We start from the raw sequence: 26482 nt of genomic DNA, 5'->3' as shown, positions 1-26482 counted from the left end.
AAATCCTACACCACATTTTTTTCAATGCACATGTGATTTCCACACAAATGCATGCCTGTGCATGCATCTGCATTGAAATGAGCATCACTGTGTGCAGTGTCTCTGTGTGCATCTTTGTGTTTTTAATCTTCGTGTGGTGGCTGTGGCTCTGCCCTCTGCTGCCCCGCTCAGAGATCAGCGCTCTAATAAGCTGTCGGATTGTTTGGCCATCACAGTTTCTCTGCATTTCAAACAGTTTCCAGGAAGAAAAATAATGGGTCGAGGATTAAACGAAGCTTGAAGCGGGTCTTATGATGCCTGTGGTTTGAATCAAACCGAAATCTTAGTTTAGCTGTCCCTTGTGTTGTAGTTAGTGCTTCTTGCTATTAGTATTGCTTATATAGTACTTAGTTCTGGGGATTTTAACAAACCCATTGCAGTAAACGTTAGTTTGTAACTCGATTTGCAATAATACTTGTACACAAAGGCTATTACCAATGTTATTTTAATACCATTGAGATATTATTTTTTTATTAATGCACTACCAGTCAAAAGTTTTTTTATTTTTAAGATTTAAATTTTTTTTTAAGGAAGTTTCTTTTGCTCACCAAGGCTGCATTTATTCGATCCAACGCACTGCAAAAACAGTACAATTCTGAAATATTTTTACTATTTAAAGTAACTGTTTTCTATTTGAATATATTTTAAAGTGTAATTTATTCCTGTGATTTCAAAGCTGAATTTTCAGCATCATTACTCTAATTCCATGATCCTTCAGAAATCATTCTAATATTCTGACTTGCTGCTCAAACAACATTGATTATTATGTTGAAAACAGCTGAGTAGAATTTTTTTCTGGTCTCTTTATCACTTTATCACTTTTGATGAATTTGAATCATCTTTACTAAATAAAAGTAATCATTTCTATAATTTCCTTCCTCCCAAAAATATACTGATTCCAAGGTGTGTGAATGGTACATAGTGTATAATGTTACAAAAGCTTTTTATTTCAGATAAATGCTGGTCTTTGGATCTTTCTATTCATCAAAGAATCCTGAAAAAATATACTCAACTGTTTTAAAAGATTGATGATATTAATAATGATAAAAATGTTTCTTGAACAACATATTAGAATGATTTCTGAAGGATCATGTGACACTGAAGACTGGAGTAATGATGCTAAAAATTCAGCTTTGAAATCACAGGAATAAATTACGTTTTAAAATATATATAAATAGAAAGCAGTTATTTTAAATATTAAAAATAATTCAAAATTGTGCTGTTTTTGCTGTGCTTTGGATCAAATAAATGCAGGCTTGGTGAGCAAAAGACTGTTTTTTTTTTATAATTTTTAATATTATTTTAATTTTAGTTTACAATTGTTGTTGTTTTGTAATTTATTATTATTGTTATGTCTAGTTTTTATTCCTTTTTATTTAGCAGTTTTAGCTTCAGTAGATTTTAGTAGGTCAGAAATATTGCTTTGGCAAATATAGCAAAAAAAAAACGTTTTGTAATTTCAGTTAAAGTTTATTTTATTTCAAGTAGTGAATTTTTTTTTTTTTATATGATTTCCATTTTTCATTTTACTTATATATAATAACCCTGGCTATTACTTTTTAAGTTGTCAGACTTTCGTTTCGTCAGAGTTTTACCTGATAGGCAATTAAAATCTACTTTTGCATATTTATAGAATACTTTCTTATATTACGAATGCATGGCTATGTGTGCACATGCAATCTTACAGATGAAATCTTTACATTTACAATTTTTTTCTGACATTTCTTCAAAACTCATATTATTCATGACAACCTAAACCTGCGGCGTCTGTGAATTTCTCACTCACATTGATGCAAATTCAATTGGAGATTCATTAGCCATGAAAACAAGGCCTGCCTCAAAGCGATCGAGCAGTTCTGCATGAATATCTCATGAGCAGTCAGTGTGAATGGTGGCTTTGCATTGGGAGACTGAATTTATAGCCTGCTGGATCAATCCGTGTTCAAAATGGAAGCTACACTATGGGCTCTAACCGCTCTCTCTCTCTCTCTCTCTGGCAGAAACCACTTTTCCACAGCTATAAAAGCTCATATGCAGGATGAATGGGGATGATGTTTAATATAATAATGCTCATGCTCATAAATGCTCATGGCTGTTAGCTCGAGCCAGCCAACTTGAGCCTCGTTGAGTCTGATGTTTAGAACTTGATTTAATTATTAAATCATGTTTTTGAATTTAGTATTATTACTTTAATTGAATGTTACCATATGTGACCCTGGACCACAAAACCAGTCAGTTTTTCCAAATTCAGATTTATAATTGAGATAATCTCAAGATGAGGAAATTAGCTTTCTGTTGATGTATGGTTTGTTAGGACAGTATTTGGCTGAGATATATCTATTTGAAAATCTGGAATCTGAGTGTGCAAAAAACTCAAAATATTAAGAAAATAAGGTCTTAGCAATGCATGTTATTAATCAAAAAGTTTTGATATATTTACAGTAGGATATTTACAAAATATCTTTATGGAACATAATCTTTACTTAATATCTTAATGATTTTGGGATAAAAATCGATCATTTTGACCCATATGGTATTACTACAAATATAACCATGCTACCTAAGACTGGTTTTGTGGTCCAGAGTCACATATGAAGCACATTTTAGGTTACCTGACAAAGCATGTTTGTGTAAGTGAAGCTTGAAGAAAGTTTGATGCTTGAATCCCAGACTTTGTTTCAGCAGGACAAAATATTAAATACATTAGAAATAATAAAAATGACAAAAACAATACAATTACTGAAGCTTTTCAAATTTAAGTGAAAAATTATTTTAAAATAATAAATAAAAATAATTTAGTAATAATAAAAATGACAAAAAACAACACAATTACTAACACTTTTGCATTTAAGATAAAAAAACAATTAATTAAAAATAAAAATGACAAAAGCAACAAAATTACAGAAACTTCTACATTAAGTGAACAAACATATAAAAAGTATAATCAAAAATAATAAAAATGACAAAAAGAACACAAGTACTAAAACTTTTCTAAGTGGAAAAAAATAAAGATAATAAAAATAAATTAAAAATAACAAAAACAAGAAAATTGCTTAAACTTTCACATTAAGTGGGGAAAAATATATAAAATAAAAAAATAAAAAAATAAAATAAATATATTTAATAATTGGAAAACATTTTAAATATAAAAAATAATTGAAAAATAATAAAATGACGAAAAGTACAAAATTACTGAAACTCTCATATTTAAGTGGAAATTCTTTTTTAAACAATAAAAAATGTAAAAAAAAAAAAAAAAATAATAAATGACAAAATCCAACAAAATGACTAAATCTCTAATTCAAGGTGAAAAATATAAAAAAAGAACAAATATTTAACAAAAAATGTAAACCAAAAATATAGTATGACAAAAATAAAAATGACAAAAACAACACAATTACTAAAACTTTTGCATCTAGTGAAAAAAATAAAGATAATAAAAATGTATTAAAAATTATAAAAAAGACTGAAACTTTCACATTAAAAAAAAAGAAAAAAATACAAAACCACAATTACTAAAACTTACGCTGAAACATAAGTGATATTTAAGAAATATTTTAAATAAAATTACAAGAAAATAATACAAATGTTGTTGATAAAACGACAAAATTACTGACACTTTCAAATTTAAGTGAAAATTCTTTTTTTAAACGATAAAAAAAAAAAAATTAAATGACAAAACCCAACAAAATGACTAAATCTCTAATTCAAGGTGAAAAATATAAAAAAAGAACAAATATTTAACAAAAAATGTAAACCAAAAATATAGTACTACATCAATGATGCTAAAATAACACTGACCCTTTTGTTTTAAATTCAGATTGTTTAACTTTTTTTTTCTAGACAGCAATGAAATTAATTTAAGAGCAAAGAGACTTTACAGAAATTTTTATACTTTTCTATTATAGAATATAAATAGATCATATACTATAGATTTTATAGATACATAATCTGAAAGCTGAGGAAATAACCTTTCCATTGATGTATAGTTTGTTAGGATAGGGCAGTATTTGAAACTATTTGAAAATCTGTAACCTGTGGGTGCTAAAAATTCCAAATATTGAGAAAATTGCCTTTAAAGTTGTCCAAATGAAGTTCTTAGCAATGCATATTACTAATCAAAAAAATACGTTTTGATATATTTACGGTAGAAGATGTACAAAATATCTTCATGGAACATAATCTTTATTTAATATCCTGCTTTTTGGCATAAATGAAAAATCAATAATTTTGACCCATATGCTATTGCTACAAATAGACCAAATATTTTGTGGTCCAGAGTCACATATGAAGCACATTTTAGGTTACCTGACAAAGCATGTTTGTGCAAGAAAAGCTTGATGAAAGTTTGATGCCTGAATCCCAGACTTTGTTCCAGCAGGAGAGACTTTGTAAGGGTGAATAAACAAATGGTTTTCCAGTATTTGAAGCGTGTATGAGGTGAGGCAAAAATAATCTGCTGAAGTTTCTCATGAAATGATTTTGCTTTGCTGAACTTGACTGGCAGCCGCTGACACGGGCGGCTGTGTGCATCCAATCAAACGTCATGTTCCACCCACATGTCTTGAGACATCTGTCAATCCCGGCAGAAACGAGCTTTGTGTGCCGAGCGTTAAGGACAGCTATTGTTGCCGTGCTTCTGATGGACGGCTTTATCTCCCTGGATCTTGAACACAAGCCTGTTATGGTTTTCCATCTTAAATCTTTCTATAGTGATTTGCATGCAGAAAATGACTGGCTGTGTAAAATATACTCCCTAGTAAGATTTCTTATAAGGTTAATATTGTTAACAAAAACTAAAAGCATAAAAACATTGTTACTTAAATACACACAAAATTAACATTAACTGAAATAAAATAAAATACAACAACTTATTTTATTTATGCTAGTTGCCAAGTTAGTCAAGGTAGTTCATGTGGAAAATTAATAAATACTGTACCGACTTATTTTAAAAAACAAAATAAATCGCAAGAGCACAACAATATTACTTAAACTTTAACTAAAATTAAAGTTAAAAAAAACAATATTAAAAAACCTTGAAGTTACTTTATTTAAACTTTTCCTAATTTTGTGTTGTTTATGTTGTACTAAAATAATTAATTTGATGTAGATATTTTTGTTATAAAAAAATTCTTATAATAAAAAGTTAAAATTTAAGTTAAAGTAAAAAAAAAAAAAAAAATACAAATACAAATAAATTAAACATGATACAATGACAAGCAACTAAATTACTAAAACTTTCAAATTTAAGCAAAAAAAAAAATGTGAAAAATAACAATAGAATAAATTAGAAATAAACAAATGACAAATTACTGAAGCTTTTGCATTTAAGTGAAACCAATATTTAAAAAAGAAAATAAATTAAAAATAATAAAAATTGCTCAATTGCAATTACTAAAACGTGCGCATGTAAGTAAAAAAATGTAAAAATATAAATTACAAATAATTAAAAATGACAAAAACAATTACTAAAACTTTAGCTTTTAAGTAGAAATAAATAATAAAAATGACAAACTAAATTAATGAAATTTTTTTAAATTTAAGTGAAAAAAATATTTTTGTAAATTATAAAAATTACAAAAACAACACAATTACTAAAACTTTCGCATTTAAGTGAAAAAATATTTTAAAAAGATAAAATAAATTATAAATAATAAAAATGACAAAACAACACAATTACTAAAACTTTCGCTTTTAAGTAAAAAAAATATTTTTAAAAGATAAAATAAATTATAAATAAAAAAAATTACAAAACAACACAATTGCTAAAACTTTCGCTTTTAAGTGAATTTTTTTTAAATAATAATGGCAAAAACGTCAATTACCGAAACTTTCTAATTTAAGTGAAAAAAAAATAATAATAAAAATTACAACACAACAATTAATAAATCTCTAATTCAAATTGAAAAAAAGAACAAATATTATACAAAAAATATAATATTATATATAAAAGAATATAATAACCTATATCAGTGATGCTTAAATAATAGATTGTTTTAATTCAATTTGCTTTAATTGTTTTTTTTTTCTTTTTCTTTTACATAGCAGTGAGATTAAATTAAGAGCAAAGAGACTTTACAAAAAAATGACAAAAAAATAATTTATGACTTTCACTATAATTGATAAACCTCTGAGCAATAAAGTTGTCTTCTGATTGAACACAATTGAAAACGTCAGTGTCTTATACCAAACTAGTCATGTTGAGTCAGATTGAGGCTTACGAGTGTGATTAGAGATCAGGTGTCAGGATGAACGGGGAGCGGTTGGGGTTTGGGTTTTCCTTTTTATCTGCAGGCAGCTGTCAAAACCTTGAGTGGAAAATGTTAATCTTCCCGTGTGATTGCATTGACCCCAAAGCATCGATGGCATGCCGTCGCTGTGTGATTGTCATGGTGACGGACGTCCAGCCACCTTGCCGGTGCCAATTGCTTTCACGCTAGAAAACTCTACCTGAGCCGCTGGACGCAGGTGGGATGCAGCTGCAGTTTGTGCATCTGTAATACCCACTACTGTCATATTTGGATACAGAGTTACAAAAATGTACAGATAGTTTACTCACCCCCTTGTCATCCAAGATGTCTTTCTTTCTTCAGTTGTAAAGAAATTATGTTTTTTGAGGAAAGCATTTCAGGATTTCTCTCTATATAGTGGACTTCAATGGTGCCCCTGAGTTTGAACTTTCAAAATGCAGATTAAATGCAGCTTCAAAGGGCTCTAAACGATTCTAGCCGAGGAAGAAGGGTCTTATCTAGTGAAACGATCGATTATTTTATTTTATTTTATTTTATTTTATTTTATTTTATTTTAACCTCAAATGCTCATCTTGTCTAGCTCTGTGTCAACTCTGTGTAATAATAAAAATGACAAAAAAAAAAAAAAAAATACTGAAACTTTCTAATTTAGGTTAAATAGGTTTAGGTTGAACAGCAAAATTACTAAACTACACAATTACTAAAACTTTTGCATGTAAGTGGGGAAAAAACACTTAAAAAATTAATTAAAAAAAAATTAAAAACAACAAAATTACTGAAACATTCCAATTTAAGTGAAAAAATATTTAATAAATTAAAAATAATAAAAATGACAAAAACAGCAGAATTACTAAAACGTTCTAATTTAAGTGAAAAAATATTTAAGTTTTGTTTTAAATAATAAAATGGACAAAAACAGCAAAATTACTGAAACATTCCAATTTAAGTGAAAAAATATTTAATAAATTAAAAATAATAAACATGATAAAAACACAAAATGACCAAATCTCTAATTCAAAGGGAAAACAAAATATTTAAAAAATGATTTAAAATAAACAAATATTAAACAAATAAATGTTAACAAAAACTATTACACTACATTAGTGATGCTAAAATAACACTAATCTACCAAATTGCTAAATTACACAATTACTAACACTTTTGCATTTAAGTGAAAAAAGATTTAAAAAATACAAAAATAAATTTTAAATAATAAAAATGACAAAAACAGCAAAATTACTGAGACTTTCCAATTTAAGTAAAAAAAATATTTTAATATAAGTGAAATTTATTTACATTTTTAAGTACATTTATTTTCAATTTAAGTGAACAAAAACGATTACAAAAATAAATTAAAAATTAAAAATGACAAAAACACAATTATTGCATCTTTAATTCAAATGAAAAAAAAAATATAAAAAAAAAATCAACATTTTTTTCAAAATAAACAAATGTTAACAAAAACTATAATACTACATTAGTAATGCTAAAATAATACTAATGATTTTGTTTTAATTACTAAATTGCTAAATTACACAATTACTAAAACTTTTGCATTAAAGTGAAAAAAGATTTTAAAAATACAAAAATAAATTTGAAATAATAAAAATGACAAAAAAAACAGCAAAATTACTGAAACTTTTCAATTTAAGTAAAAAAAATGTAAAAATATTAAAATAAATCAAAAAGTAATAAAAATTATGAAAACAAAATTACTAAATCTATAATTCAAAGGGAAAACAAAATATTAAAAAATGATTCACAATAAACAAATAATAAATATAAAATCTTAACAAAAACTAAAATACTGCATTACTGATGCTAAAATAACAATGATCATTTTGTTTTAATTATTAAATTGCTAAATTACACAATTACTAAAACTTCTGCATTTAAGTGGAAAAAATTATTTTAAAAAAATGACAAAGTAGCAAAATTACAAAATCTCTAATTCAAAGGGAAAACAAAATATTAAGAAATAATTAAAAATAAACAAATATTAAATAAAAAATGTTAACAAAAACTATACTACTACATTGGTGATGCTAAAATAACACTAATCATTTTGTTTTAATTACTAAATTGATAAATTACCCAGTTACTAAAGCTTCTGCATTTCAGTGAAAAGAAATAATAATAAAAATTTCAATTACTGAAACTTTCCAATTTTAGTGAATGTTTTTTTAAATACTAAATTGCTAAGTGATTACTGATTTCTACTGCATTTAAGTGAACAAAATTTAAATAATAAAAATCACAAAATAGCTGAAACCTTTCCAGTTTTTAAACAATTATAAAAATTAATTAAAAATAATAAAAGTGACAAAAACACCAAAATGACTAAATCTCTAATTTAAAGGGAAAACAAAATATTTAAAAAATAATTTACAATAAACAAATATTAAACATGAACTTTAAAAAATGTTAACCAAAAAAATCGTCTCAGGTTACGTATGTAACCCTGGTTCCCTGAGGGAACGAGACACTGCGTCCTGAGACACTTTGGGGAACGCCATTGGCGGGCCGCACTCTGAGTCATGTCCAACGTCCAATGAGAAACGGGAGTGACGTCACAGGCGCGGTGACGTCATCGACCAGGAAGTATATAAGCACGTGCGTTTGAAGCTGGCGTCGGCTTATAGGAATGAAGCGAGCGCAGCAGGGATGCGGGAATTATGGTCCGAGACGCAGTGTCTCGTTCCCTCAGGGAACCAGGGTTACATACGTAACCTGAGACGTTCCCTTCCGGGAACTCTACACTGCGTCCTGAGACACTTTGGGGAACGAGGTATCAACGCCCCCATAATTTCCAAGGCCCTGCGCAGTTTTGTCTGCTAGGCCAAGAGTGGAAAAGTTGTGTCTTGGTACACTTCAGCCTGGGAAACTTGCCAGGACATGAGTGATAATACATCTCTGTCTGTGGAGCCCACCAGACAAGAGGGAGAGAATGTACCTCGGCCCTCGGGCGCACGAGGTTAGCATAATCCAGTGTCTGGAATACTTACCTGATGAGACACTATGGAAACTCCGCCTGGTGATCTTGCCAGGACGCGAGTGATAATGCATCTCTGTCTGTGATCAACCACCAGACAAGAGGGATAAATGAGCCTCGGCCCTCAGGCACACGAGGAGAATATGGTAGTCCTTTGTCTGCGCTACGGCCAGAACAAGAGGGACACAAGAAGTGCCTGGTGAACGTGCCAGGACACTGGAATACATCTCTGTCTGTGATCCACCACCAGACAAGAGGGATAAATGAGCCTCGGCCCTCAGGCACACGAGGCTAGGGTTCTCAACCGCTGCCTGTCACAAGACCAGTGCAGGGGGAGAAAAGGCTCCTCGGCCCTTGGGCACACGAGGAGAAGTGGTAGTCCTTTGTCTGCGCTACGGCCAGAACAAGAGGGACACAAGAAGTGCCTGGTGAACGTGCCAGGACACTGGAATACGTCTCTGTCTGTGATCCACCACCAGACGAGAGGGATAAATGAGCCTCGGCCCTCAGGCACACGAGGCTAGGGTTCTCAACCGCTGCCTGTCACAAGACCAGTGCAGGGGGAGAAAAGGCTCCTCGGCCCTCGGGCACACGAGGAGAAGTGGTAGACCTTTGTCTGCGCTACGGCCAGAACAAGAGGGACACAAGAAGTGCCTGGTGGACCGCCAGGACACTAGAAAACATCTCTGTCTGTGATCAACCACCAGACAAGAGGAACACAGGCCTCGGCCCTCGGGCACGCGAGGCAGGATATCACACCTCTCGCCTGGAGGACTGCCAGGTCGAGAGGGTAGAAATCCTTTTCCTCCGTAGAGGAAAGCGCCTATAGCACCTCTAGGCCTAGCAATGCTAGGGCTGAAGGACGACTGAGCCAGGAGTGACTCTGAGGTCTAGTTCGTAGAACCTGACGAACGTTAGAGGTGAGGACCAACCCGCCGCACTGCAGATGTCCTGGATCGGGACACCTGCCATCAGAGCTTTAGAGGCTGCAATGCCTCTAGTTGAGTGAGCCTTGACTCCCAACGGGGATGGGAGACCAGAGGACTCGTAGGCAGTAGAGATGGCATCAATGATCCACTTACTGATAGTAGGCTTGGAAGCCGGGCACCCCCTCTTAGGGGGGCCGTAACAGACCAAAAGTTGCTCTGATTTACGCCACAGGGCAGCTCTGTGGACATAAGTGTCTAGTGCTCTTACTGGACACATTAAGTTATACTTCCTCTGGTCGTGCTCCACGAATGGAGGAGGGTAAAACGCTTGAAGCGTTATTGGCTGTGGTGTCGCTGATGGGACCTTAGGTACGTACCCAGCTCGTGGGTAAAGGAATGCTTTGGCCAACCCTGGGGCAAAGTCAATGTAAGAAGGGGCCACTGAAAGGGCCTGCAGGTCCCCGACTCTCTTGAGAGACGTTAGCGCCAGCAGCAATGCTGTCTTTAGGGTAAGCATCCGATCGGAGGCCTCCTCTAGAGGCTCGAAGGGAGGTTTACACAGCGCCTCCAACACCACAGCTAAGTCCCATGTAGGGACTTTCGGTCTTGCACGAGGCCTCAGCCTGAGTGCACCGCGGAGGAAACGTGAGACCAGGGGGTTCTTGCCCACTGAAAGGCCGCCATGAAGGGCGTGGTAAGCCGATATAGCCGCCACGTACACCTTCAAGGTGGAGTGAGCTAACCCAGCGGACAAACGAGTTTGCAGGAACTCCAGCACTGTACCAACCGGGCAGTGGACTGGGTCTAAGCGGCGTTCATGACACCATGACGCAAACAGGTTCCACTTTAGGCCATAAAGTTTCCTCGTAGAGGGAGCTCTGGATTGAAGGATGGTCTCAACAACCTCGGTTGAGAGACCAGCTTCTATGAGTTGTGCCCCCTCAGGGGCCACACCCATAACTTCCACTTCTCTGGGTGGGGGTGGCATATTGCGCCCCCAGCCTGAGAAAGAAGGTCGCTCCTGACAGGAATCTCCCATGGAGAGCCGTCGAGGAGGGCGATTATATCCGAGAACCATACTCGGGCCGGCCAGTACGGGGCTACTAGCAGCAGCCGTACTCCGTACCGGCGCACTCTTTCCAGAACTCCCGGGAGCAGAGCGATCGGGGGAAAAGCGTACAGACGAAGCCTCGGCCACGTCTGTACCATGGCATCCAGTCCGAGAGGAGCTGGAGGAACTAGAGAGTACCAAAGGGGACATTGCGATGTCTCCTGAGTCGCAAAGAGGTCCACCTGGGCTTGACCAAAGACTCTCCATATCTGCTTCACCACCTGAGGGTGAAGCATCCATTCCCCGGGCCTCAGCCCCTGCCTCGACAGGACGTCTGCTCCCACATTGAGACGTCCAGGAATGTGAACTGCTCTCAATGAGAGAAGCTTCCCTTGTGACCACAGGATGATCTGGCACGCCAGCTTGTATAAGGGGCGTGAACGCAGACCTCCCTGGTGGTTTATGTAGTAGACCACCGCAGTGTTGTCTGTGCGGACCAGCACGTGACGGTTTCTTAGGTCTGGAAGGAAATGCTTCAGAGCCAGGAACACTGCCAGCATTTCTAGGCAATTTATGTGCCAAGAGTGATGCCGGTCGTTCCATAGGCCTTGGGCGGAGCGGCCACTCATGACCGCTCCCCACCCGGTGACGCGGCGGCAAGGAGCTCCCAGCGCTGGTCCTTGTAATAGGAACCAGGGCTTTTTCCACATGACTAAGGCACGTAGGCAGCGCCGCGTGACCTTGATCTTGCGGAATGGGTTCCCCCTCGGGGAAAACCCTTTGGTTTTGAGCCACCACTGCAGTGGTCTCATGTGCAGCAGTCCAAGAGGTATCACGTTGGATGCAGCTGCCATAAGACCTAACAGTACTTGGAACTGTTTGACAGTGAGTAGCAGGCCTAGCTTGACCGCATTTGCTGCAGTAAGGATCGACTCGATCCGAGCAGGTGACAATCGTGCCTGCATCGTGGTCGAATCCCAGATTACACCTAGATAAGTGGTTCTCTGTAATGGAGACAGCACACTTTTCTTGGCGTTGAGTCTCAACCCCAGCTTTTCCATGTGAGCAAGAACAACATCTCGATGTTGAGCCGCTAACTGTTCTGAACTGGCTAGGATGAGCCAGTCGTCTATGTAGTTGAGTATGCGGATGCCCTGGAGTCGCAGAGGAGCCAGAGCAGCATCCACACACTTCGTGAAAGTTCGGGGAGAGAGCGCTAGGCCGAACGGAAGAACTCTGTACTGGTAAGCTTTGCCCCTGAAAGCGAACCTGAGAAACTTCCGGTGTTGAGGAAGGATGAAGACGTGAAAGTATGCGTCTTTCAGATCTATCGTGACAAACCAGTCCTCGGACCTGATTTGAGACACGACCTGTCTGACAGTCAACATTTTGAACTTCAGTTTTCTTACTGAGAGGTTTAGCTGTCTGAGATCTAAAATGGGCCGCAGGCCCCCATCCTTCTTGGGAACAATGAAGTACCGGCTGTAGAACCCGGATTCTCTGTGTTGAGGAGGGACCACCTCGATGGCCTCCTTCCTCAGGAGAGTATTCACTTCCTGTTCCAATACCAGAGCCTGCTCGGGGCCTACCAGAGTAGGAAATACCCCGCTGAAAGGCGGCGGCTTGGCGCCGAATTGAATGCAATAACCTTTCTCTACAGTACGCAGGACCCACATAGAAATATTTGGCAGTAGTTTCCACGCTGCCAGAAATTCTACTAAGGGAACCAGCCTCTCGAGACTGGTCTCTGGATTTATTAGAGGAGCTAACTTGGTGACCTGTAGCAGCGAACTGGCAGGATGCACCTGAAGTGAGCGCTCTAGAGACCCCCGTGGGGGTGGCGAACTCTCTGGTTCCGCTACGTTTCCGGGCGGAAGGACCAGAGAATGATGTTCGCGGGAGACTGCCGCGCCCTGTAACACCGGCAGGGTTAGCTGACGAATCTCCTGAGGGCCCCGAAGAGAGGTGGTCACCGTACTCCTCAGAGGCGGTGAAGCACCTAAGTCTTCGAGAGGGGCTGCCCTCATTGGCCCTGGGCCACGACCATCAGGGCCGTTTAGCCGAGGCCCTCTTAGACTGTAGGACGACCCTCAGGTCCGGCCTAGTCTTAGAGGACCCCGGCTTGGAGTGTTGCTGAGCCCGCCCTCTAGGCTTAGCCGGAGGGGTGCGGGTAGCAACACTCCTTTTCTGTGCATCCCGGTGCGAGGAGCTAGCTTGCGGCTGGGGCTGCTCCCGTCCAGCAGCCCCAGAGGAGTAAGTGCGGCGAGGAAGAAACCGCTGGAACGCCGCTGCCTGCCTGCGGGCCTCCTGGTGTCTGGTGACAACAGTGTCCACAGAGTCACCAAAGAGGCCAAAGGGCTGCAGGGGGGCGTCCAGGAGCGTGACCCTGTCCTTCTCCTTCATGTCGGACAGGGTCAACCAGAGATGCCTCTCCGCGGCCACCAAGGCTGCCATAGACCGCCCAATAGCACGGGCGGTCTCCTTGGTGGCGCGGAGCGCCAGGTCTGCGGTCCTGCGCATCTCTGTGACGCTCACTTCCTCACCGTCACTAAACTCCTTCAGCAGGTCGGCTTGGTATGCCTGGAGCACAGACATGGTGTGTAGGCAACCACCAGCCTGACCTGCTGCCGCATATGCCTTACCCATCAGACCAGACGTGATTTTTAGTGGCCTGGTGGGTAAGGACGGAGCCTTCAGGGACGATGCCAGGCCGGGAGACAGATAGCTCGCTAGTGTCTGCTCGACCTGGGGCATCGCCCTGTAACCGTACTCCTCCATCCCCCCCACATTACCGTAGTAATCAGAGGCGGGGGAGAAGAGACGTGAGGAATACGGTTTTTCCCACGATCTCCTGATCTCTTTGTGGAGATCGGGGAAAAAAGGAAGGCTCCGTTTGGGAGGTGCTGGCTTTGCCCGCAGGAAGCGCTCATCGAGCCTGCTTCCCTGCGGTTCATGATCTTGTGCTGGTGGCCAACTGATGTTAAGCTTGGCCACCGCGCTAGTCAGCACCTCCACTAGCTCCTCGTATTGGGGTGAATGGGGGGGCGGTTGTGGGGTGTCAACGCTCTCAACATCAACCTCCTCGGAGGAAGACAGAAGGAGCGCTGACTCCTCCTCTTGGAGGGAAGGAACCGCAGTGCGGGCTTCCTCATCCAAGAGGAGGTCATACGATCCGCTGGGTGAGGAGAGAGATAGGGGATCACCCGTCTCAACTCCCTCCAGCAGATCTACCTGCGAACCCCATGAGTGCAGCTGCCGCTCCGCCTCAGCGGAAGCGGGGCCAGACCCACGGGGAACGCTAGTGAAAGCCCCCTCCTCAAAGAGGGCTTTCCGGGAACGGAGCAACCGCAGCGGCATTCGCTCGCACTGCGGGCAGCCAACCCCCTCAAGGGCTGACCTAGCATGCTCCGCTCTCAAGCAGACTACACATAGATCGTGTGTATCCCCACCAACAATGAAACGTTGGCAGGGAGGGACACACTTTCTATGTGGCTGCTGAACCGCCTTAGAACGTGCGTTCTTAAAAGAACGTTTTCCCCCTGGCATTTTGCTCAAATAAAAGTAGTGCAAACTGGCACTAAAAAACAGCAAAATGCAGAACAGACAGACAATAACACAGAGCGCTCTCGCTGAATGACAAAAGCTGACGCCAGCTTCAAACGCACGTGCTTATATACTTCCTGGTCGATGACGTCACCGCGCCTGTGACGTCACTCCCGTTTCTCATTGGACGTTGGACATGACTCAGAGTGCGGCCCGCCAATGGCGTTCCCCAAAGTGTCTCAGGACGCAGTGTAGAGTTCCCGGAAGGGAAATAGTACATCATATGATGCTAAAATATCACTGATTGTTTAATTGTTTTAAATTCAAGTTGTTTAACTGCAGCAATTAAATAAATTAAGAGCAAAGAGACCTAATTAGCTATAATTTTTAAACTTCTGAGTAATAAAGTTGGAAACAGGTCAATACATTTAGGGTTTGTCGAAAAACTCCCATCTCATTTTCGAATTTTTTGTTCTGGAAGTGAACTACTCCTTTAACATATGAATATCATAAATATATACACAAACATGTAAATTACCACAGGGTAACGAACTACCACATAGCATAATGTTTACCTTGCAGTCCTTATAGGATCACAGACAGATCAAATCAATGTGGTAATGTTTCAACAGCATATCTGTGAGCACAAATCTGAAACCAATGAATCAATTGAATCTGTGACCTTTAGCACCCATCAGTAAACTGCATCGCATCTTACTTGAGATTTCAATAATCTGACCTGTGACCCAGTGACTGTAATTAAAAAGCGTAACCATACGCCCTTGACATTTAGCTGACTAATACTAATAATTTTGCTGTTATTTAATAATATAGCTTTTCCTCTCCATTAGAATGTCCTCAGACAGTCTAATTGTTTTAACAGACACATCAAGCACCGGAGAGCATTTGAGTGGTTTGGTTTAGAAGTCTTTCCTGGAAGAGCGTTATTGAAGATGGGTTTGATAAGACTAACAGCTTCAGTTAATCAATCAGCCTTAAAAGCTTAATTAATCAAGATCAGTCTTACAAACACAAGCTTCAGACACTTCTGAACATCTACAACAAATAAAGAAAAAAAATAATTAGACATGATTTTTCATTCATATTTCTAAAAATAATAATAAAACAAATAATACAAATTACAAAAACAACACAGTGAATAAAACTTTCAAATTTAAGTGAAAACTAAAAAAAAAAAGGTGACAAAAGCAACACAATTACTAAAACGTTCAAATTTAAGTGAAGAAAATAATAATAAAAGTGACAAAAGCAACACAATTAATACAAATTTCAAATTTAAGTGAAAAGATATAAAAAATAATAAATTAAATAATATTATAAATAATAAATAATAAAAATGGCAAACAGCACAATTACTACAACTTTCAAATATAAGTGGAAAAATGTTAAAAAATTTAAAAATATTAAAATGAACAAAAATGACAAAAACAACAGTTACTAAAACGTTCAAATTTAAGTGAAAAAAATGTAACATAATTTAGTTTTTGTTGAACAATTGCTGTTAAATTGTCTAGGTTTCATGATTTCAATTAATTAGACATGCTTTTTTATTCATATTTCTAAAAAATAATAATAATAAAAAAATGACAAAAACAACACAGTTACTAAAACTTTCAAATTTGAGTGAAAACTAAAAAAAAATGAAATAAATAAAAGTAACAAAAGCAACACAATTACTAAAACGTTAAAATTTAAATGAAAGAAAATGTAACATAAAATTTAATTTTTGTTAAACATTTAATAAATTGCTGTTAAATTGTCTAGGTTTCATGATTTCAATTAATTAGACAAGCTCTTTATTCATATTTCTAAAAAATAATAAATAAAAATTAAAAAAATTACAAAAACAACACAGTTACTAAAACTTTCAAATTTAAGTGAAAACGTATAAAACAAAATGACAGAAACAACGAAATTTCTAAAACTTTCAAATTTAAATGAAAAAAAAGTTTTAAAAAAGTACATAAACAAATAAAAAAATAATAAAAATGACAAAACAACACAATTACTAAATTTTTTTAATTTTAGTTAAAAAATATTTAAAAAATAATAAATAAAATACACTTAAAATAATAAAATTGAAAAAACAATATTTACTAAAACTTTCAAATTTAAGTGAAAAAATATTTAAAAAATAATAAATAAATTTAAAATAATAAATATAAAAAAATTAAAAATTAATTAAATATAATAAAAATGACAAAAACAACACAATTACTAAAATGTTTAAATTTAAGTAAAAAAGTAAACAAAAATGCTATTTTTGTTAAACTTTAAATAAATTGCTGTTAGGTGTCATGACTTTAATTAATTAGACATGCTATTTGATTAATATTGCTATAAAAAAACAATTGCTAAAACTTTCAAATTTAAGTGAAAAAAAAATAAAAAAAATTAAAATGTCAAAAACACAATTACTAAAACTTAAAAAATGAATAATAAAAAATGAAATAAATTCAAAACAATAGAAATGACAAAACACAATTACTAAAACTTTCAAATGTAAGTGGGAAAAAAATTAAAAATAATACAAATGACAAAACAAATTTAAGCGAAAGAAAAACTAAAAATACATTTTAAAAAATGACAAAAACAACACAATTACTAAAACTTTCAAATTTAAGGGTAAAAAACTAAACATAATTTATTTTTTGTAAAACTTTTAATAAATTGCTGGTAAATTGTGTGGGTTTCATGATATTAATTAATTAGACATGCTTTTTGATTTATATTTCTAAAAAAAAAGTTAATAAAAATTATAAAATTGAAAAAAACAACAACAACACAATTACTAAAACTTTCAAATTTAAGTGGAAAAAAATGTCATTTTTGTTAGATTTAAAAAAATTCTTAATGCAACCATTAAAACTAAAAATACATAAATAATAAAAATGACAAAAAACAACACACTTTCTAAAACATTCAAATTTAAGGGTAAAAAAACAAAACATAAAAATTAAATTTTTGTAAAACTTTTAATAAATTGCTGGTAAATTATGTGGGTTTCATGATATTAATTAATTAGACATGCTTTTTGATTTATATTTATAAAAAAATAGTAATAATAATTAAAATAGGAAATAAAATAATAAAAATGGAAAAAAACAACACAATTACTAAAACTTTCAAATTTAAGTGGGAAAAAAAATGAAAAAAATGTAATTGTTGTTAAATGTAAAAAAAAAATAATATTTCTTAATGCAACCATTAAAACAGAGTCTAGAAAATTTTAAATGGAAAAAACTGAATCCTGAAAAATTGAAACCGAAAAAACTGAATTTGGGAAAAAATCAAACGGATTTCATAGTGCCCTAACATTTGGTAAGATTTATTTATTTATTTATTTTTAAGCTCTCTTATTCTTACTGTGGCTGCATTTATTTAATTAAATATACAGTAAAAACTGTAATGTGATAAATTATTACAATTCAAAATAACTTTCCTATTTGAATATATTTTAAAATGTAATTTAGTTCTGTGATCAAAGCTGAATTTTCAGCATCATTACTCCAATCTTCAGTGTCACATGATCCTTCGGAAATCATTCTAATATGCTGATTAGCTGCTCAAGAAAGTCTATTATTATTAATTTTACAAGCAGTTGTGCTGCTTAATTTTTTATTTATTGATTAGTTTTTACCCCAAATGGTATATACACACACAAAATATAAATAAGCCATTAAGGTACTTTCTAGTTGCATCATCTCTGGATTTATGTTTTTATGTTTTCAGGGAGGGAAATTTAATATTGATCTTTGTTTTGCAGAATTAAGTGCTGAATTTGTCATGCCGATGCTGGCTGGTGCTCTCAGATAATTGCTTTGTAAAACAAACAGCCGTTAAGTTGTGTTTTTAGAATGAATGTAAGAGCGTGTGCTTGTTTTGCAGATTGCGATGCTTGGTGAAACAGTTGGAGAGAGGAGAGGCGTCTCTCGTGGACCTCAAGAAAAACCTGGAATATGCTGCCACTGTTTTAGAATCCGTCTACATTGAGGAAACAAGGTAAAGTATGGATTTTACACTGCTATTTTACTTTCCCACTCCTTGGTGCAAAAAATATGAAACATAACCACAAGGCAATCAAGCTAAAATTATATATATACAAAAAATATTGATTGTAATACTGCTACGCCATTCCAAGCATATTGGTTTTCTCATGCTGTTTCATGAAAGCCATCAGTTGCAAAGTAAGTGCTTGGACTATGTTGTACATTTATGATTAATATTCATCTCCAGGCTGTTTTATTCTCTTCGCAAATGTTTGACTCCACTGTATTGCTCACGAAGCCAACGCATTATTCAGTCTTTCCATGTAAGATGCTGATCCAGCTTTTCCACACAATCTCTAAATGGAGTCATTGTAAAGGGAAAATTGTCAAATTGGTCCAGGATCAATCTAATGGAGCCTTAAGCTGTTCACTCGTGCAGAAAGAGGTCAATTCAATTAGCAGTTAAAGATCTGTGTGCTTCAGTCCCAAGATTGTTTGATTGAGTGAGTGGCCAGTTGAAGGGTCGCAGGGGGCAACGTTACTGCTCTGTCCTTCAGAAAGACCTTCAGTAAAAGATTTTTCGTTAAAGATGTAGATATGTTTAACACTAACAAACATGCAGTATCATGTTCCTTTCTTACTTTTGGTACTTTTTTAATGTGAATGCAATGGTATATGAATATAATACTCAAACAGTCTATGCTATTAAAAATGTATTATACCATAGTTGTTTACCATTGAGGGTAATAATTTTCTCAAATGAAATATAAGGACCATTGAGATTTTTTGGATTGCAATATTTTCATTGGGGCATATTTTGTCTTATTTAAACACAATAAATTAATAAATAATTATATTTTACTTGTGATATATAGTCTATTTAATAAAATGAATGCATTTAATTGTCATTTAATGAATAATATGTAATATTTTCTACACATATGCGCACGCACACAAACACACACACACACACACACACACACACACACACACACACACACACACACACACATTAAATATATAATGCATTTCACTATTTTTTGTAATAAATTAAAAATATATATTTATTAGAGTCATTTAAGTGCAATGTAATAAAACATTTTCCAGTCATAAGAATAATGGCTATTACTACTACTACTGCTACTACTACTACTACTAATAATAATAATAATAACAATAATAATAATAATAATAATAATAATAATATGTTATTAAAATAATGCTATTTTGCCTTATTTAAACTAAAAAAATAAAAAACTATAAATGTTGATTTTATTTTATATTTTTTGTGATAAATAGAATAATTCATTAAATTCATGTACTTAATTGTGATTTAATGAATATTATTCACTGAATAATAAAATATTAATGAATATTATGTCATATTGTCTACACACACACATTGTATATATATAAAATGCATTTCATTATTACTTTTATTTTTTGTATTTGCTGTACTGCTGATGTATGTATTAACTTTATTTTATGTACATTCATATATATATTACAGTAATTTTGATGTAATAAACATTTTCCAGTTATTAGAATCCCCACTGGGAATAAAGGCAATTGCAAAATAATAATAACGATGATAATAATAATAAGTTATTAAAATAATAATATTTTGTCTTATTTACACAGAATATACAGAAAACACAAAAAATTATTAACTATTCTATATATCACACATTATTTATTCATATTTATTTCATGTACATTTATATTTATTACAGTCATTTAAAAATGTAATATAATTATAATAATAAATAATTAAATGTAAAATAAATACTAATATTAATACTAATATTAATATAAAAATATAAAAATAATAATATTAATAATAATAATAATAATAATAATAATAAATTACTAAAATAATAATATTTTGTCTTTTTTTAAACCAAAAAATTAAGGAATTTTCTACTTGTGATATATAGAATGTTTCATAAAATTATTTGTTAATTGTCACTTAATTGTCATTTAATGAATATTTTGTAATATATAATAATTTAGGTTGATTCTTCATTTTAAGTGCAATGTAATACAATATTTTCCAGTCTTGAGAATCACTATTGGGAATAACGGAAATTTAAAAAAAGAGAGAATAATACTAGTAATACTAAACTAGTTGTAAAATAAATGATAAAAATACATAAATTCATAGAATAATAGTAAGTTCTTAAAATAATAATATTTGGCTTATTTAAACACAAATTTTTACTTGTGATATACAAAATATTTGATAAAAGTCATGTACTTATTTGCCATTTAGTGAATATTATATAATATTTTCTACATGCGCACACACACACACACACACACACACACACACACACACACACACACACATGCAAATGACATTACAAGACATTTTGGCTAGAAATCATGTTTAAATCAAATTTATTGTCACAATGTGAATTACGCAAAATATAATGGACATGTTTTCACCAGGATAAAACTGACTGCTAAATGAATAAATAAAAGTGTGGACATGAAAGCATACTGAGCACCTCATTGAGAGCACAGAAACGAACACCTGCGCTATGAAACGAGCCAAAAACTTCTTTATCAGTGCCATTTAATTCCTGCTCAATGATAGTATTTAATGTCTCTGCGGGGCGAAGCAGCGCTCCATCACAGCGCTCAACTACCAAATATCTTTTTATTTTGACGAGCAGAGGAAAATAACAGATGTGAACATCTAGACATAAAGCTTATGGAATTATGTAACTTGAACGTCATTGCGGCCCGGGATTACGACAAACCCGCTCGCATACCAAACCACAGAGACCACCGGTCCGGTCTAAACACATTCATATTCACTCTGTCATTTATCTGTTGTGGATTTAAATCTGTCATTAGAGCTTGTCTGGATTCACAGATGTCACTGCGAAGATGCTTTTAGTGGTGAAAAATCGTTAAATGTCAATTTCCTTATTTACTGCACACATACGGATGAGTGGTGGATTCTTAGGTCTTGGCTCGAGCATCAATGTCAGTTTAAGTTAAGTTTAAATAGTTGTTTATCCTCCATGCTCAACAGCTACCTCTCACAGCTGATATTTTAAGTGGTGATGGTGTGTATAAAGTTTCTTGCCCCCCCCCCCCCCCCTGTTTCTTTAAGGCGATTGGTCGATACTGAGGATGAGCTCAGCGATATCCAATCGGATTCTGTGCCCTCTGAGGTCCGTGATTGGCTGGCCTCCACCTTCACCCGGCAGATGGGGCTGATGCTGCGACGGACTGAAGAAAAGCCGCGATTTCGCAGCATTGTACACGCAGTGCAGGCTGGGATATTCGTGGAGAGGTGGGGTTATATATGTTTGCATTTTAATTTTTCATTTCTTTGATAACAATTAGAACAATTTAAAACTCTTTTTAACGTTTTAATTCTAGTTTTCAATGTCAAACTCATTCCTTTCAAAACATAAATGTTATATTATTGCTTATATACACTATCAGTCAAAAGTTTTTGAACAGTAAGATTTGTAATGTCTGCATTTATTTGATCTATTATTATTTAAAACAATATTTAAAACAGTTGAGTACATTTATTTTCAGGATTCTTTGATGAATAGAAACATCCGAAGATCATTTGTCTGAAATAAAAACTGTTGTAACATTATACACTATACCATTTAAAAGTTTGGAGTCTTTATATAATATATATATATTTTTAATTATAGAAATTAATGCTTTTATTTAGCAAGGATGCTTTAAATTGCTTAAAAGTGATGATGAAGACATTTATAATTCTTTTGAACTTTCTATTCATCAAAGAAACCTGAAATCGTCCTACTCAGCTGTTTTCAGCATCATCATAATAATATTAATAATTCACTTTTTTATTTGTATATATATTTGTATTTTTATTTGTATATTGTACATTGGTTGTTGCTGTTTCATTTATTACATTTGTAGTTATTTCATAGTTATTTTTCATATTTATATAAATAAATAAATAAATATATTATTATTATTATTATTATTATTATTATTATTATATTACCCTAGTTTATACTACCTTACTTTTTTTACTTTCTATACAGCTTAAAAAAAAATGCATCATTCATTCATTCATTCATTCATTATTATTATTATTATTATATATCCCTAGTTTATACTACATTACTTTTTTTACTTTCTATACAGCTTAATTTATTAATGAATTTATTAAGATTATTTCTGCTTTAGTTTTAGTGGTTTAGTACTTTAACCTAAACTTTTATATGTTTCTAATTTTTGTTTGTTAATATATGGACTTAGAATTTAAATTTAATTATTTAAAAAATATTTTTATAATATTTTAAAAAATAAAATTAGTTTAAGTTTTTGTAATTTAGTTTTGTGCTTTTGTATTTCTTGATTTTTTTTTTCAGTTTTTTTTCATATATATATTTTTTCACACACACACATATATATATATATATATATATATTTATATACTAACCTACTTTATTTTATTTTCTGCTTTCTAAATAGCTTTAGTCAATTTATTATCGCTTATATGGCTTTAATTTGAATGATTTTCGTACTTCACTTGTAAACGCATTTATTTCAGTTAAGCAACATTTCTAGTTTTCGTAAGCTGTTTTTATTTTGTTAATTTTTTATTTATCTAATATTTATTTTATTTCCACTTTATTTCAGTGACCAAAACTGATTTAAATAGTTACATATATAATATTAAAATATAAATTAAATATGAAATATGAACATCTTCCAGTGCTCATGAATCAGTTTGCTTCCTCTTTCCTCTTCAGGACAGGCAGCATTAAAGTCTTCTATAAAATGATTATAAATCTATGTGTTGAGCTGAGAATGAGTCAGCGTATGCATATACATCATCCTCCTGACAAGTCTGAATAACTACTATCACTGCCTCACCTCTCTCTCTCTCTCTCTCTCTCTCTCTCTCTCTCTCTCTCTCTCTCTCTCTCTCTCTCTCTCTCATCCGTTAGCATCGTTTCATTAAATTCTAATGCATTTCAGGCAACACTGCACAAGTAAATTGCTTTGACAAAGCATTTCCTTAAAGAAAGTACAGGTTGTCCTCTGCATTTGATGTTATGGGGTTTTGAAGGTGAAGATTAAGGCATTGTGTTTGGAGAGCCTGTGGTCTGTGCCGCTGCTTTCACTTGATGTTTTATCTCGTTCTAACAGAATGTACCGGCGAACCTCGAACATGGTGGGACTGAGTTACCCTCCGTCTGTCATAGCAGTGCTTAAGGTAAAACACACACCCCACAGACGTTGGTTTATCTCTCAGCTTCTTTCTCTTTGTTTTCCTCTCCAAGTATCGTACACAAAAAAATATAAACTTAAAAGCATATGTGTGTTTGTTTCAACTCTGTGACTACTTTTGGCCATGTGGACTTAAGAAAATACATTTTTAAACTTTTCCACACTAACATTCATTGTACTGTGTATAAAAGCTTTCAGGAATTAAAAAATGGTTAACTCTTTTCTTTTGCCAAGGGTAATTAGATAGTTAGCAATTTATATATCCTAAATACACACAATAAAATATATAAAAGTGAACAGCTTTATTGGGAATGACATGGAAAAAAAAATAATTTATTTACTTATTTATTTATTTGATTTTTGTCATAATAATTGTATTATTAATTAATTTTTAACAAATACATCATTAACATTTATATATTACTAAGAATGAAAAATATTTTTGATTAATTTATTTTGATATTAAAATTGAATAAAATTTGTTATTATTTAATAAATGTAATTTTATTTAAACATTTTAATTAATATAATTAATACAAATAATAAAGTAAATTATATTAAGAAATTAATACAATATTTAATTTGATCAATTCTTATTTATTCTAATTTATTTATTTAGTAATTGCTGTATATTAAGTGCCTTTTTTATTTTATTTTATATTTTATATTATTGTGTTATAATAATATCATTGACTTTGAAAAACATATTTATATACCATTTTTGAAACCACACCTCAGGTTATTTTATTTTATTTTATTTCTTCAAAATACAGACTTTATTTTAATATTGTCATTAATTCTTTGGGAGAAATAAAATAGACAAAGATAAATCGTTGTTGTAGTTGTTATAAAGTAAGTTATACAGACATACATTTGAGTTTAAAACCACATATTTAATTTAATTTAATTAATTTAATTTAATTTTTAGTCTCATTTCATGTAAAGCTTTTCACTAACACCTTTTATTCCAGATAAACAGAAAAAAGTATTTTATTTTTATTTCTCTAAAGTACAGACTTCTCAGTCATGTTTTATTTAAAAATTGTCAATAGTTGTCATAAAGTAAGTGCATAGACATTAGTTTTAGTTTGAAACCACACATTTTATTTATTTATTTTACTTTATTTTCAGCTCATTTTATTTCAAGCTCTTCTCTGACATGTTTTCTTCCAGATAAAGTACACCACACTTTCATGAAATCCTTGTTAGTGCAAAATTGTGTTTTCGTCATGGAAAATTGAGAGATAATCATAATTTGTATAAAGGTGATTAATAATTTTCACAACAAATGTTTCAAGATGGATTTTCATAGTTTAAGATATCAGGTCTGAGAAAAGGGTAAAACAACACAAAATATACATTAAAAACATTGAAAATATAACTGAAGGCATAATACAGCATTTCCAAGGCAGTTTTAATGTAACTAAAAAGAAAAGGTTAAAATGTAGAGACATTAAAGTTCCAAAAATATTAAATATTATCATCTGTGTGTTAAGTTTGGTGTGTGTGTTTCTTGTTCTCAGCATGTGGATAAGTGGTCTTTTGATGTATTTGCTCTGAACGAGTCGAGCGGTGACCACGCTCTCAAATTCATCTTTTATTGAGCTCCTCACTCGATACGACCTCATCAGCCGCTTCAAGGTGAGAACAGCTCTTGTTGAAGTGAGTGCTGAGTGCCGTAATGGTCTTTTCAGAGCTATTAACACCGTATCTCTGACAGATCCCCGTCTCAGCGCTCGTCTCATTTGTGGAGGCTCTGGAAGTGGGATACAGCAAGCATAAAAACCCCTACCACAACCTGTAGACACGCAGCCGACGTCACACAGACTGTACACTACCTGCTCCTCAAGACGGGGATGGTGGTAAGCTGAAACACACACAAACACAGAAAGATCACATCAGAGGTCCATGACTGCAGTCAATTAGGTCAAGAGGTCAAAGGTATGACAGATTGAATATTATAATGAATATAGTCCATTTCTAAAAAAAAATTTATGAGGAAGACATTTCCATTACACGCTGCAAAAGCTCAGTGAAATAATCTATCCAAGATGACAGGTGAAATCAGAGAAGTGTTGATTCTAATTATTTATTATATAATAAAGAAATGAAAAACAAATAATGATGATACAATTAATGTAAATACCAAAAAATGTCAATTAAAATCTTTAAATAGAACAACAAATGTATGTGTATGTGTCTGTTTAAAATTGTCTTTTAAATAAAATAAATAAATCACTCTTAATTATAATCTTAAATCTGTACATATTGTTTATTATGTACATTATTTGTGTTATTTATAATTTATCTTTTTAAAATATAATATATATAAAAAATAAATATCTCAAATTATATTTAGTATATACTTGTTATGTTTTTTTAATTTAGAAATATGGTTTATTATATACATTATGTATTTATTT

The 26482-nt window shown here is 33.5% G+C and overlaps 2 protein-coding genes across 2 annotated transcripts in view; both read left to right on the top strand.

The window, feature by feature from the left end:
- The window catches only part of LOC141343727 (dual specificity calcium/calmodulin-dependent 3',5'-cyclic nucleotide phosphodiesterase 1C-like), a 58225-nt gene extending 32311 nt beyond the window's left edge, over window positions 1-25914 (top strand). The window contains exons 3-7 of the mRNA XM_073848360.1: window positions 18715-18828; window positions 21940-22122; window positions 23979-24045; window positions 25583-25700; window positions 25780-25914. Coding sequence (XP_073704461.1) covers window positions 18715-18828; window positions 21940-22122; window positions 23979-24045; window positions 25583-25663 — 445 coding nt within the window. The 3' untranslated portion in view covers window positions 25664-25700; window positions 25780-25914. The remainder of the gene's footprint in view (window positions 1-18714; window positions 18829-21939; window positions 22123-23978; window positions 24046-25582; window positions 25701-25779) is intronic.
- Window position 25915: 1 nt separating this feature from the next.
- The window catches only part of LOC141343892 (cullin-1-like), an 8852-nt gene continuing 8285 nt past the window's right edge, over window positions 25916-26482 (top strand). The window contains exon 1 of the mRNA XM_073848558.1: window positions 25916-25921. Within this exon, the coding sequence (XP_073704659.1) occupies window positions 25916-25921 (6 nt within the window). The remainder of the gene's footprint in view (window positions 25922-26482) is intronic.

The sequence above is a fragment of the Garra rufa genome, chromosome 10 (assembly GCF_049309525.1).
Source record: "Garra rufa chromosome 10, GarRuf1.0, whole genome shotgun sequence".
In the NCBI taxonomy this organism is placed as follows: domain Eukaryota; kingdom Metazoa; phylum Chordata; class Actinopteri; order Cypriniformes; family Cyprinidae; genus Garra; species Garra rufa.
The sequence above is the reverse complement of the archived record's forward strand: the minus strand, read 5'-3'. Positions and strand labels throughout refer to the sequence as shown.